This window comes from Narcine bancroftii, chromosome 1 (genome assembly GCF_036971445.1).
Source record: "Narcine bancroftii isolate sNarBan1 chromosome 1, sNarBan1.hap1, whole genome shotgun sequence".
NCBI classification, from domain to species: Eukaryota; Metazoa; Chordata; class Chondrichthyes; order Torpediniformes; family Narcinidae; genus Narcine; species Narcine bancroftii.
The window spans coordinates 86,142,821-86,158,166 of NC_091469.1; the positions used below are offsets into that span (position 1 = coordinate 86,142,821).

The window sequence follows — 15,346 nt, forward strand, 5'->3', positions numbered from 1 at the left end:
TAAGTTAAAGTGTGATTCTGTTTCCATGTTTAAAGATAATTTAAAGCAACTTTTGTTTAAGTAACAATTTATCTTGGTGAATATCTATTGCTGCTGGGTTTTGGCGTCCTCTGGGCTCGTAACACCATCAATTAACATCTTTTAGAAAATGTTTATGGCACATGTCAAAAATATGTAGTGCACAGAAAACGTGTAAATAACAATAACAATAAATAGTGTAGATACAACTGCAAATGACTTTTTACAATTGTGCAAATTAAGAAGACATCTATTACCATGTTCAAAAGTAGTAAGGCACAACACAGTGTGGACAACTGTTAAATCATTCCAGCACCTGGAGGAAGAAGGTGGACTAAATGACTCATATGCTTCACCCGTCTGGACGAGGCTGTTATTGTCATGTGGTGGTGAAGAATAATACTGTCGCTGTGGTACTGGCCCGCAGGAGTTTGGTGCTGTGGAGAGGGAGCAGGGCACTGTGGTACAGGAGCAGCCATGAGTGCAATCAGGTCTTGCAGAAGTGAGGCCTGATTCTCCATGTCATGCTGAATGTCTTGGAGCATGGTACCAAACCCATTCATCTGATTTGTGCACTCTTGTCGATTGGGTTCCCACGTCGCTCTCTCTGCCTCCTGCACATCTCTCCATCCACTCCTCATGGTCCCTCTGCCTTTCCAAACAAAGGCAATCCCTCTCCTCATCATCATGGTCCATTGTCAGTAGCAGATCCTTTATTTCCATTGTAACCACCTATGCTTTAGTTAATTACTGTTTTTATTCGGTAGCGCCTGGCATCCTAGAGAACAAAACAACACAATCGATATTAGCGAGATGGGTCCTTATGGGCAAACACACTCACAACAACACATGAGAATGATGGTAATCACAAACAAAAAATAATGTTTTACCTGTCTGATCAAGAGGTGCAGCTTGATCGTTTATAATGGTAGCATCCGTCTCCAAGCAGCTAGTGTCTCCAGCATCAACACTGCCGCTGGAGGAGGAAGATGCAGTAGGAATGGTCTCGGGGGAAACTGGATCCTCCATGTTGCTCAGCAGAGCAACTGGATTGCAGAGTGGCTTGTCTCCCAGATGGAATGGCACAGGTCAAAATATGGCCAGTCCAGACACCCTCTGCCTCTCCTGCCATTATGATCCATGACCTGATGAAATTTTTTCTGCAGGCTCTTCAACTTGGCTATTATCTGCACCTTGCCTGAGCAAACCTGTGATCGCTAAGTTGTGTAGCCAGCCTTTTGAACATCGGGCCATCTTTCATGTTCCCCTTAACTGTCCTCCTGTGCTCTGAGGGTAAAGAGTTCCCAGACCTCATTAACTCCCCAATTGCCAGACATGTTGAGATCTGAATATAACCTAAGCATTAGCGACTTCGTAACTGTTGGTTAAATTTAAATTTCCTGCATTTACATCACACACATAAGATGTCATCATGACATCACATTTCTTTCCCATTTGGACCCTTTTATACTTGCCCCTTTTCACCTCTGATACTACCTCACTTGGCGGATAAAAGACGGGTCTGAAATGACCCCCAAATCTGACTTTATCATGTTTATACAGATAGGTGAGGCATATTAAAGGCGGATTATACCCGTCTTGAAGTATCGGGATAAAAATACATAGAACTAGAGGGACTGAGATGGGGTGGGGGGGGGGGGTTGGTTGGGGGTGAAGAAGAAGAGGCTAGGGTTTAACAGAAACTGGAGGTCAACGTTAATGCCATCTGGTTGGAGGGTGCCCAGAAGAAAGATGAGGTGTTGTTCCTGGAATTTGTGAGTGGTCTCAGTCTGGCAGTGCATGAGACCATGGACAGACATGTCGGCAAGGGAATGAGATGGGGAATTGAAATGGGTGGCAATGGGAAATTCACACTATTGTGGTGGGCAGAGCTGAAGAGCTCAAATAAGCAACCTCCCAGTCTGCACCTCGTCTGTCCAACGTAGAAGAGACAACAATGGAAGCACCTGTTGCAGTGAGATGTTGGTTCAATTGGAAGGATTATTTAGGGTCCTGAATGGTGATGAGAGAGGAGATGTGGCACAAATAGACCATCTCCTTCGGTCATAGGGGTAGGGACCAAGGGGACAATTAGTGGGGAGGGAGGAGTGGACAAGGGAGTCACAGAGGGAACGATCCCTGCGGAAGGTGGAGAGTGGAGGTGAGGGGAATATGTGTCTAGAGGTGGCATCACATAGGTGGCAGAAATGGCGGAGGAAGATATGTTGGACACAGAACCGATGGGGTGGTAGGTGAGGACAAGGGAAAAAAAAGAGGAAACACACACACACACACACACACACACACACACACACACACACACACACACACAGAGTTTTTCTCTCTCTCTCAAACTCATAGCAACCCATGCTCACCATATTGCTTTGGCCACATCATATTTACTCCATTATTCACCACAACCTCTCTGAGTTCTAGCAACTAGTCAGTGCAGAGTTGAAGGGTGACAAAAACTGAGATGGGGACTTCTTGCGTACCCTTACATCAGCGTCGGCAATTCCTTCCCTTCCAGGAATTGCTGAATAATTGAATCAACTAACTGCTAAAAAAATAATTTCTGATTTATTTGCAAATTCAACTTCTACAATCTTCTCTCACAGGCTCAAAATGAGAGAGTTAACCACAGATCCATCCACTCAGCGCTGGGGTATGCCTCACTTTCAGCTGTTTGCAGGCTGCTACAATCTGAAATGTACTCGAGCAACAGCTGCCATGACTTTGGGGGGCTGTCACAGTTCTTTATTTGCACACTGTACTTTCTGATCCCTTCAGCTGGACTTGAAAGACAAAGGGGTAAAGTGAGAAGGTCAAACAAAACTACTGAAGACTTGACTACAGCAACAAGGAAATTGTTAAGTCTCCCTCGAAAGTTCATTCCAAACATCATGATTATCGACACCAGTACTGCTTGCAAGTTTAAAATACAAATTGCTCTAAGTGGCCTCGAAAGCTGGACATAGCGATTTTGTTTGTCTGTGTGTGTGTGTGTGTGTGTGTGTGTGTGTGTGTGTGTGTGTGTGTGTGTGTGTGTGTGTGTGTGTGTGTGTGTGTGTGTGTGTGTGTGTGTGTGAGAGTGAATCTGTTTCTGTGTTTGTGCGTGTCTGTGGGTGTGAAGCACAATATCTATGTTCATGACATTGGGTGCTAGGGACATAGTGATACAAGATGCTGGGCAAAGTGATAGTGAAAAGAACTGGATTAACATCAACAGAGGCACAACTTGTGATACAGGATGGAGGAGTAAGGCTGAGGGAGTTGGAATAACCTGAAGAGTACAATTCCTAGGATAGAATCCCCAAGTGATAGCTTAAAAGTTCTGGATTACCAGCAGATAAGTGATCAGTGATACAAGGTGCTGAGAAGGGAGATCAGTAATCATCAGTGTTAAAGCTGGATGAATGTCAGTGAGAAAAGTTTGCTTTGTCAGCATGAGTTAGAGTTTCAATGGAGATAGCTAGGAAGTGCTGATGGTGGAGTTACTGAGTAACAATGTGAGGAACCTGCATCAACCTCAGAAGATAAACAGGAGCTATTGGCCACAGCTATCAATTCTGCTTCATTTTGAATCTTAAGTTTAGAACATAGAACATAGCACAGTACAGGCCCTCCGCCCTTGTTGTGCCAAACCATATATTCCTTTAAAAAAGTACTAATGTGTGCCTGTCTAAGATTCTCTTAAGTGCCCCTAATGTTCACCCTTGTTGTGCCAAACCATATATTCCTTTAAAAAAGTACTAATATGTGCCTGTCTAAGATTCTCTTAAGTGCCCCTAATGTTTCAGCCTCCACCACCATCCTTGGCAAGGCATTCCAGGCACCCACAACTCTCTATGTAAAAAAAAAACTTACCCCTAAACTTCCCTCCCTTCACTTTGTACACATATCCTCTGGTGTTTGCTATTCCTGCCCCAGGAAACAGGCGCTGGCTGTTCACCCTATCTCAAGTCTCTTCTCATCCTTTTACGCTCCAAAGCAAAAAGTCCCAGTTCTGCTAACCTTGCTTCATAAGACATATTTTCCAATCCAGGTAACAGTCTGGTAAATCTTTTTTCTGCAGATTTTTGTGATTTACTTTTTACATCCTGGTAAATCTCCTCTGCACCCTCTCCATAGCTTCCACATCCTTCCTGTAATGAGGTGACCAGAACTGAACACAATACTCTAAGTGTGGTCTCACCAGAGATTTGTAGAGTCACTACATGAACTCCCTACTCTTGAACTCATTCTCCCTATTAATGAAGCCCAGCATCCCATAGGCCTTTTTAACTATCCTATCAACCTGTGCAGCGACCTTGAGGGATGCATGGATTTGGACCCCAAGGTCCCTCTGTTCATCCACACTCTTAAGTAACCAACCTTCAACTCTGTACTCAGCCTTCTGGTTTGTCCTTCCAAAGTGCATCACCTCACATTTATCTGGATTGAAATCCATCTGCCACTTTTCTACCCAACTTTGGATCCTGTCTAAATCCTCTTGTAACCTTTGACAACCTTCAGCTCCATCCTCCAATCTTTGCATCATCCACAAATTTTCTGACCCATCCTTCCGCCTCTTCATCCAGGTCATTATAGAAAATCACAAAGAGCAGGGGTCTCAGAACAGATCTTTGTGGTACTCCACTAGTCATTGACATCCACGAAGAATACCTTCCTTCCACTAGTATTCTTTGCTTTCTACCTGCAAACCATTAAAAAAAAATCCACACAGCCAAGGTTCCATGGATCCCATGCCTCATGACTTTCTGAACAAGTTTCTCATGGGGGATCTTTTTAAATACCTTACTAAAATCAATGTAGACCACATCTACTGCTTTACCCTCATTAATTTCTTTTGTTATCTCCTCAAAAAAGTCAATTAGCATCATGAGGTACGACCTTCCCTTTACAAACACACGCTGACTATCCTTGAGTGGACTGTACTTTTCCAAATGCTCATAGATTCTACCCTTAAGAATCCTCTCCCATAGTTTGCATACCACTGATGTTAGACTCACTGGTCTATAATTCCCAGGATTCTCCATATTACCTTTTTTAAACAAGGGGATGGCATTTGCCATTTTTCAATCCTCCAGCATCTCCCCTACCACCAAAGAGGACTCAAAGATCATAGCTACTGTCCCAGCTATCTCTTCTCTCATTTCCCACAGCAACCTGGGGTATATCGTGTCTGGCCCCGGGAACTTATCCATCTTGATATTTTTAAAAGATCCAACACTCCCTCTTTCTTAATCTTCACATTGTCCAGCACACAAGCATGTTCTATTCCGACCTCACCCTAATCAAGGACTTTTATCCTTTAGTGGCCCCACTTTCATTCTTATTTCATTTCTTCACATATGCATAGAACGCCTTGGGGTTCTCCTTAATTCTACAGGCCACGGCCTTCTCATGCCCCCTTCAAGCTCTCCTAAGTCCTTTCTTAAGCTCCTTCCTGGCTACCATATACTTCTCATGAGCCCTTCCTGTTTCCCACTTCCTATATCTAATGTATGTTTCCTTCTACCTCTTAACTAGCTTCCTTACCCATTTTGTCAACCATGGATCCCTTTTCCCACCATCATTTCCTTGTCCAACTTGGACAAACCTATCCTGAACCCAGCACAGGTGTTCCATAAACTTCCTCCACATTAATTTTGTGCTCTCACCCTTAAACATATGTTTCCAATTTACTCTTGCTAGTTCCTGCCTCATCCTATCATAAATATCCCTTCCCCAATTAAGCACTTTCCCATTTTGTCTGCTTTTATCGTTTTCTATAGCTATGCTAAAACTTAGGGAGTTGAAGTCACTCTCATCAAAATGCTCTCCCACCGAGAGGTCCGCCACCTGACCAGGTTCATTCCCTAGATCTAGATCCAGTATGACCTCTCCTCTTGTTGGCCGGTCCACATTCTGTGTCAGGAATCCTTCTTGGATACACCTGACAAATTCAGCCCCATCGAGTCCTCTTACAGTAAGAACGTGTAAGGGAAGTTGAGAACACTACAACCCTGTATTTCCTACACCATTCCAAAATTCTTTCTGTAAAGTTACATTCCCCTACATTTATACTCAGATACATTTGCTCATCTTGGTGGTCAAGATTTGTCATGAAGTTCAAATTGGAGGTCATTGAGGTGCAGGGTTACTGAATGACAGTAAATGCATCTGGTTTGCTCCCATAAAACATTATTCAAACCAAATCTGAAAAAAATGAATTGGTATAATCATAGTAGAAGGCGTTGTGTTAGTAAAAGAAGTAGGAAGAAAAGATTGGCGGATAAACTGAGAATGATAATTGAGACAAAAGATGAATAAAAGATTTATGTGTGATACTAAGTTCATTCGCATTGTTTCCAGCAATATTAATTGGTTCAGAATTTCTACAAAGGTTAAGTAATTTCTGAAAGCCTTTGATATGTCCTTAATATCGTTTAGTTGTGCATGTTTCTAATTAAAATTTTAAATTTAGACATACATACAGCATGGTAACAGGCCATTCTGGCCCACTATTCTGTTCTGCCCAATTTACACCCCATTAATCTACACTTCTGCCACTACAATTTGAATGATGGGAGGAAATCGCAGCCCCCGGCGAAAACCCACGCAGACACAGTGAGAATGTACAAGCTCCTTACAGTCAGTGCAGGATTCTAAACCCAGACTGGTCCCGATCCTGAAGTAAAGACACTGTGCTAACTGCTATGCCAACCACACCACCCTATATGCATTCATTTAGAAGCAGCAGGAAATGTGTAAAATGTCAAGATGTTTAATAGTCAAACTCTATGCTGTGTTAAGTAGGGAGTAATAGTCAAATATAGCTGAAGTGAATTCAATTAGATTCTTCAAAGATCTGCAAAAGTTTGTAAATGTTAATCTTAACCAAATTGGTGTTTCTGAATTGATTGTGCATCAGTAGCTTCTCCCACCTGGCCAGGGCAAGGATTGGATATAATCCATCAGATTTTGTGATAAATTTGGTGGAATTATTTGTAGAACTTACTTTATAATACAATAAATGAAAGCATGCAGCAACATCAACAGGAAATTGCACAAAAAATAGAGAAATCAAACTCACTCAGTGTGTGTATGTGTGTCACAGACAAGAGAGAAATGGAACTCAAATATCTGCAAGCCTCTTGGCTGTTCCAAGCACACTCCAAGCTGCTTCAGGCTGACAGGCAGTAACAGGCGTCTGGCACGGAACATGTGCCGAAGTCCACAGACAGTCAGTCAGACCAAAACAAAAGGGGGTTTGTAATTACCATTCCTGCTAAATTACTCCAGAGAGCTGAAGCTGTCTGGAAGCTGGATTGCACAAACTGTTCTTAATGTAGTCTAGCCGCAGACACCCTCTCATCCCGTGCAGTGCAAACATTCTTCATGTCACAGGCAATGCTCAGTCCTCAGCTGCTAACATTTATTGGACCTGATTACTGAACTGTAAGTTTGCATTGTTACTCTATACCCCTGCTCCATACTCTATCTCCATAATGTGTGGTCAGCCTTTCATTAGAAGCAGGAATTTGGTGTTTATATTTGGAATTATGTCCACATTGTTACTGTGCCTACTTGTCAGCAAGGATGTAAAAGTCTGTTTTTGATTAAGTCAAGCAGACTGTTAGTAAATGAGCCATTAAAGTGTCCAGACAGGTATTCAGCTCCTATTTTGAAAAAAAATCAGATTGAAACAGCTCTGTGCAGACACATCAAAATCAAACTTCCGAAAGATCTTATAGGACCAATATGAAAACATTGGACAGGAGAAGTTTGTGGCATTGACATTGCTCCATTCCTACTTAATGAGACACTAATGAGATGAAGCCAGGATTTCTCTGGAGTAATTCTCAACCTCATCAGGTATGTAAAAAATGACAAGTCTCTTGAATTGCTGGAGCCCAATGGAAAGTGAAAACACGGAAAATCTGATTTCTGAGATATTGAGGACAACATATTTTCGTTATATTATTATTGTCGTAGGACAACAATATTTAAAAAAAGGTTTGTTTCCTGATAAAACATTGGGGATTATGATTGACAACTTCAAGCTGAACACAAAAATAATTTTAGATTTGCTCTATCACGTAGGTAGTTGGATAAACATTAAATTAACTTCTATTGAATTTAGCATGTTTAATCGCATAATGATGCTGACACATTGTATTTGTTGAGCTGACCTAAAAATGTTTTGCCCCCAAGTTTCATATGTACTCAGCATCTGATGCCTTTCGTGTCAGTGTTCAACAATCGTCGGCCAGCATTGATGGATTCCAGTTGCCCTGATACCGCTTTTCCATGGTTGCAATGACCTCGTGAAACCTTTCACCATGTTCGTCATTGACTGCAACAAGATCACCAAGACAATAAATGCTATTGTTAAAGTCCAATCCTTGTGCTATTGCCTGAAGAAGATGTGCATCAACATGTGTTCAATCTATATCAATGTAATGTATACACGAGCTGCTTTTATAGCATGCTCAGACTTATGACAACATTTGCATAGCACCTGCACTGAGCGGCTCAGGCATGCTTGGACTGACCAAAGCAACTTGCTTTGTGGACAATATACTGGTAGACTTAAATTATGCCAGGAAATCACACAAATAGGTTTATATAAATAAAAAAGTAAGTGATAGGAAAATTTTAAGGTGATTTTTGCAATCAGCAGCTCAAAATTCATAAACAAACACCTAGAAGTGTTCAGGAAGCAAATTTTTCATTGTCCAGTGTAACCTGAGTTAATAACTGATTAATACATTTATTAATTGATTAACCAACCAATTTTCCCCTGCAACCGTTGCAACCGTGTCTGCCTGTTCCACATCGGACTTGTCAGCCACAAACGAGCCTGCAGCTGACGTGGACATTTACCCCCTCCATAAATCTTCATCCACGAAGCCAAGCCAAAAAAAAAAATGGTGCATCTTACCATAGTTCTGACTGAATAATGCAACAACTGATGGAATTATACAAAAGGCAACACATTATGATAGATGCTACACACTTTCCTTTGATTCCTTGCACAAGAATGGGGAAATCAGACAGGAATCCCACTGTAAATGGCAAGCCAGTGACCCCCTACAATTAAATGTGTGTGGGTGGGAGTCTAGTTTTTGTGACCTGGAGTCAAATATCCTGTTGACGCACACTGTCTCAATTCATACTATAAAGGTTAGTTTGAACAAGCAATTGGAGCATGCCCAACAAACCAGCACATTTAGAAAAAAAGGCTGCAAACTGATGTGGAGAGCAAAAATAAAATGAATTGAAAAGAACATGAAAGTCAATCCAAAGTTTGGTGTTATGAGGGAACTAAGATGGCTGAACCTCCCGACTGCTGGGGCATAGTCACTTGACCTATGTAGAGAAATTAGGTGGCTTGACTGCAGTAACATCTGCGCCATAATTCCTCAGCACTGGCTAATTTTATGGTAACCGCTTCCAAATACCTGTCTGGTGTTTTCATGCTGGAAATTGATGTACTGGAGTAAGCACAGTCAAGGTCAAGAGTCAAAGATCGGAATGCTCCGGAGATGGACGTCAGCAGCTATTAGGTAATTGCTCAAAACGCCACGATTTAAAATGTAGTTGGATGCGATAATCCTTTTCAATGTTTGGAGGCCAGCGTGAAGTCAGAAGCCTGGTGAGTCTCTAGTGAGGCAGAATATCCAGCCATGACTTCCCTACTGATGCTTATTTCCAAACAGTTCCTCAGTGATTAGTGTGAAACAAGATTTTCACAAAGCAGTGGTGAATATATCTGAGATAAGAAGTGATAAAGATAGGGAGGAAACACTTGAAAGGCTGATAGTAATTAAAATTAACTTAATGGGTTACTGATCCAAATTGGATATTTTTAAGTTGCTGGGCAAAGGAAGGATAGAAAATTGTAGAGATCTCCCTTCATTTTTCCCTTTCTCCTTCAGCATAGTGGTTGTTCCATAGAACTGTTAAATATTTGTTCAAAAGAAGGGTGAACAATTAATCAGGTAACCACTGGTCAATTGATTTAATTACCAAGATCAAGAATCTTACAGAAACAATAATCTAAGATAAAATTAATATCCATTTGTAAATATATGGGATAATAAAGGTACAATTACTGATTTGTTAATGGCATTTCTTGTCAGTCTTTATTGGTGGAGGCTAGAGTTCATGGTCTGCTAAGGGATGGAATCAAGTTCTTCCTTGTCCATGATAGAATTACAGGTGAGTCCTTCTTTGAGTTGTTCCTTCTGCAGATGCTGACTATCTTCCTATCCTTGATAGGCTCACCTCAGCCCTCGGATATTTGGGGCAAAGGCTGTGGTGACAGCAGTGCAGAACCTCTGCATAGAATGGTTATCTGTGCTGGCTATCCTGAAGTGTTTCCACCCACTATCTCTTCTTCAGATCATGGGTGTTTTGTTGGACTTCAGAGGCCTGTTTCTTTTCTCTTGAGGTATGGTGCACTTTCCATTTCAAGAATCTCCTGAGTTTGGTGGTACTTAGCTCCTCATCATTTTCAGATACAAAGGTTCTGAACTTAAAGAGTGGTAACTTTGATGGTATGAGACAAGAATTGGCTAAAATAAATTGGCAAATGGTACTTGAAGGAAAAACGGTGGAATTGCAATGGCAATCACTTAAAGATAGCTTGGAGCAATTACAACAAATGTACATCCCAGTTTGTAAAAAGAATAAATCAAGGAGGGTAGCATATCCGTGGCCAACAAGGGAAATCAGGGAGTGTATCAAATCCAAAGAGGCAGCATATAAATTAGCCAAAAAAATTCCTGATGATTGGGAGAAATACAGAGTTCTACAGAGGAGGACAAAAGGATTAATTAGGAAAGGCAAAAGAGATTATGAGCGAAAGCTGGCAGGGAACATAAAAAAAATGTCTGTAAAAGCTTTTACAGATACATAAAGAGAAATAGGTTAGTTAAGACAAATGTGGGTCTGTTGCAGGCAGAAACAGGTGAATTAATCATTGGGAATAAGGACATGGCAGACCTATTGATCAACTACTTTAGATCTGTCTTCACTAAGGAAGACATAACTAATCTTCAGGAAATTGTAAGGGATCGTGGATCTAATATGAAGGAAATAATTGTAAATCGAGAGGTTGGGTTAGTTAAATTGAAGGGATTAGAAATGGATAAATCCCCAGGGCTGGATAGATTGCATCCAAGAGTGTTTAAGGAAGTAGCCCAGGAAATAGTGGACACATTAGTGATAATTTTTGAAAGCTCTTCAGATTCTGGATTAGTTCCTGAGGATTGGAGGGTGGCCAACGTAACCCCACTCTTTAAGAAGGGAGGGAGAAAGAAATTGGGAAACTACAGCCTGACATTGGTAGTAGGGAAAAATACTAGAATCAGTTATTAAAAGTGAGATTGCAGCACATTTGGAAAGTTGTGGTATCATCGGACGGAGTCAGCATGGTTTTGTGAAGGGAAAATCATGCCTGATGAATCTACTAGAATTTTTTGAGGATGTAACCAGTAGAGTGGATAGGGGGGAATCAGTGGATGTGGGATATTTGGACTTTAGTAAAGCATTTGATAAGGTTCCGCACAGGAGACTAGTGTACAAACTTAAAAGACCACAGTATAGGAGGTATGGTATTAAGGTGGATGATAATTGATTGATGGACAGGAAGCAAAGAGTAGGAATAAATGGGTTCTTTTCAGAATGGCAGCCGGAGACTAGTGGGGTACCGCAGGGCTCTGTGCTGGGGCCACAGTTATTTACAATACATATCAACGACTTAGATGGTGGAATAGAAAGCAGCACCTCGAAATTTGTAGATGACATGAAGTTGTGTAGCGAGATTAGCTGTGTAGAGGATTCAAAGAAGGAGCAGGGTGGCTTGGAAAAGTTAGGCAAGTAGTCCAAGAAGTGGCAGATGCAATATAATGTGGATAATTGATTCCCCCCTATCCACTCTACTGGTTACATCCTCAAAAAATTCTAATAGATTCATCAGACATGATTTTCTCTTCACAAAACCATGCTGACTCCGTCCGATGATACCACAACTTTCCAAATGTGCTGCAATCTCACTTTTAATAACTGATTCTAGTATTTTTCCCTACTACCAATGTTAGGCTGTAGTTTCCCAATTTCTCTCTCCCTCCCTTCTTAAAGAGTGGGGTTACGTTGGCCACCCTCCAATCCTCAGGAACTAATCCAGAATCTAAAGAGCTTTCAAAAATTATCACTAATGTGTCCATTATTTCCTGGGCTACTTCCTTAAACACTCTTGGATGCAATCTATCCAGCCCTGGGGATTTGGAGGTAAGAACAGGAAAGAGGATTATTATCTAAATGATATCTGTATAGGAAAAGGGGAAATGCAGCGAGACTTGGGTGTCGCTGTGCATCAGTGATTGAAAGTGGGCATGTAGGTATGACAGGCAGCGAGGAAGGCGAATGGTACGTTGGCATTCATAGCAAGAGTACTCAAGTACAGGAGTAGGGAAGTCCTACTGCAGCTGTACAAGGCCTTGGTGAGACCACACTTGGAATACTATGTTCAGTTTTGGTCTCCTTAACTGAAGAAGAACATCCTCGCCATGGAGGGGGTGCAGAGAAGGTTCACTAGATTAATACCAGGAATGGAAGGACTTCCATATGAAGAAAGGGTTGATAGTCTAGGCTTGTATTCATTGGAATTTAGAAGATTGAGGGGGTATCTTATAGAAACATATAAAATTCTTAAAGGATTAGACAGACTAGATGCAGGAAGGTTGTTTCCGATGCTGGGAAAACCAGGATCAGGGGTGACAGTTTAAGGATAAGGGGGAAGTCTTTTAGGACTGAGATCAGAAAATGTTTTCTCTCATAGAGTTATGAATCTATGGAATTCTTTGCCACAGGAAGTAGTTCAGGCCGGTTCCTTATCAATATTTATGAGAAGGTTAAATTTGGCCCTTGTGGCTAAGGGGACCAGAGGGTATAGGGAGAAGGAAAGAACTGGGTACTGATCAGCCATGGTCATAATGAATGGCAGTGTAGGCTTGAAGGACCAAATGGCCTATTTTTACCTATTTTTCTGTTTCTAAATAAACTTTGGTGTTTTCTAGCAGAAAAGCCAGGAGTCACTTTATAGGTTTTATCTCAAAGCTATGGGCACTCTGTGGTGTTTGCTGGTGAATGGTCATTGGGTTGCCTGTAGGCTACTGTCTTTTTTTTAAACTTTATTTAATATTTTATAACATGAATAACATATAGAATTACATTTAAAAAAATTAAGAACAAAATAATAAAATTACAATACAGTATCAGTAATCTAAATAAACTATACCCTCCCCAATAATTATTACACATTAATAACCCAACTCAAATTAGTCCAACCCCCCCTTCCCCCCCAAAATAAAGAGTGAAGAATAATAAAGTTAATAATATATGTGAGAAAAAAAACCCACTTACAAAAAAAAACCAAAAAACAAAAACATAACCGATTAAAATACTTACAAAAAGAAAAGTAATTAATAATAACTGTAGGCTACTGTCTGAGAAAAGCTTCCTTCTCTGGGTTCCAAAGACTTTCAACACTGACTTTTTGTGACCATTTTTCAGTCCCTTCTTTTGCTTTTGGGAGATGGAGATAGCAGTGGAAAGGACACCTATCCAGCAGTTATCAGGAGCTCTTATAGTGCAGTTAATGAAGACATCCTTATCAAATTCTTACTCAGATGGTGTGTAACCTTACACACCAGTGGGAAGTTACAGAGCGGTTTGATGTTGGTAATGGTAAGTCTTTGTTCCAGGTGACTGGCAAGTCAAAAAGGTAATTTATCATTGAGAAACAGCAGGATCTTTAGAGTAGGTTCAGATTTTTTCTGAAATTCTTGAGCTTGGCAGAGAGGAACCTCAGGCACAAATTCCACATCTGGGAAGAAGATGTATCAGGCAAAAGAGTGATATCTTCATGATCATCTTCAAGAAAAGAGACAACTCCAATGACAATAATGACAGAGGAGTCACCCAGCTGTCAGCCATAGGGAAAATCATTGCAAGGGTCCCCCTCATCCGTATTGCCCCAGTCGCTGAAGTTGATCTCTAAATCAAAGAGTGGATTCTACATGACAACCAAGAAAAGTCCAGGGAGAAGTACTCACTACTGTACACATCAGCATAAAAGTCATTATCTCTGTTAACTGAGAGGGCTGTGGAGCACATTTCTCAAATTTGAATACCCTCAGAAATGTAAATCCATCAATGTCTGTTACATGATGACATCCCAAGTGAAAGATTAATGTTCGCATCTGATGGGAACATGAGAATTAATGCTGTAATTATTGTAGGATTAGTATTATGGGTGCTTGATAGTCAACATAGATTCATCAGGGCCAATTGTCCTGATTTTTTGATGTATGCCTCTATCTGTCTGAGAACCTGGTTGGGTGGTGCCAGAACAACAATCTTGCTCTCAATGTCACCAAGACCAAGGAGCTTATTGTTGATTTTAGAAAGGAGAGGCCAAGGGACCTGCCGGCATTGATGGGATGAAGGTGAAGAAGGTCAGTATCTTCAAACCCCTAGTAGTCCTTGTTTCAGAAGACCTTCCCTGGAGCCAGCACAGCGAAGCAACCATGAAGAAGGCACACCAATGGCTCTACTTTCTGATGAAATTTAGCTTGTTGCTGAAGACTCTCTCAAACTTCTACAGGTGTACTGTGGAAAGTTTACTGACCAGTTGCATCACATCCTGGTTTGGGAATTCAAATGGCCAGGAAGGCAGAAGTCTCCAGAAGTTAACAAACATAGCCAGATCCATTACAAGCTCCGACCTCCAATCCACTCAATACATCTATGTGAGCTGCTACCTCAAGAAGGTAGCCTACATCATAAAGAACCTCCACCACCCTGGCCATAACCTCCTCTCACTGCTAATTTTGGGCAAAAGGTACAGAAGCTTGAGGCACCACTGGGTTTATGATGGATATCAGGCTCCTGAACCTCCCTTAGTAACACTAATTATGGACACCACAAAAGGATTGTCTACTAAATTGCAATTTTTTTTTCAGAGGATAATTGTTGGTTGTAGCGGCTCACCACTAGGCAGGCCAACTGACCCCGCTTGTAAGCCATGTGGCGGGGCAGCCGGCAAAAATGGCGCCGTTGGGGGTTTTCCCTTTCTCCTAGCATGGGGCTCAGAAGCCCATGCTGTGGGACCATGTGATGCCCGAGTGATGTCAGCGTCCTCCAGCGCGGTTCTCAGCCAGGGGTGGGAGTATAAGTGCAGCCCAGCAGCCTGAAATAAACTAGTCTGCTCACTGAGCTCAACCCATCTGGTGTGTGTTATTGCAGGAACAGTGTAGCTGCCGCTACAATTGGT

At 41.5% G+C, this 15,346-nt stretch overlaps 1 protein-coding gene across 1 annotated transcript in view; it reads right to left on the bottom strand.

Moving 5' to 3' along the window:
• Positions 1-281: 281 nt before the first annotated feature.
• LOC138760903 (uncharacterized) overlaps positions 282-15,346 on the bottom strand; it is a 47,998-nt gene continuing 32,933 nt past the window's right edge. The window contains exon 3 of the mRNA XM_069932221.1: positions 282-796. Coding sequence (XP_069788322.1) covers positions 775-796 — 22 coding nt within the window. The 3' untranslated portion in view covers positions 282-774. The remainder of the gene's footprint in view (positions 797-15,346) is intronic.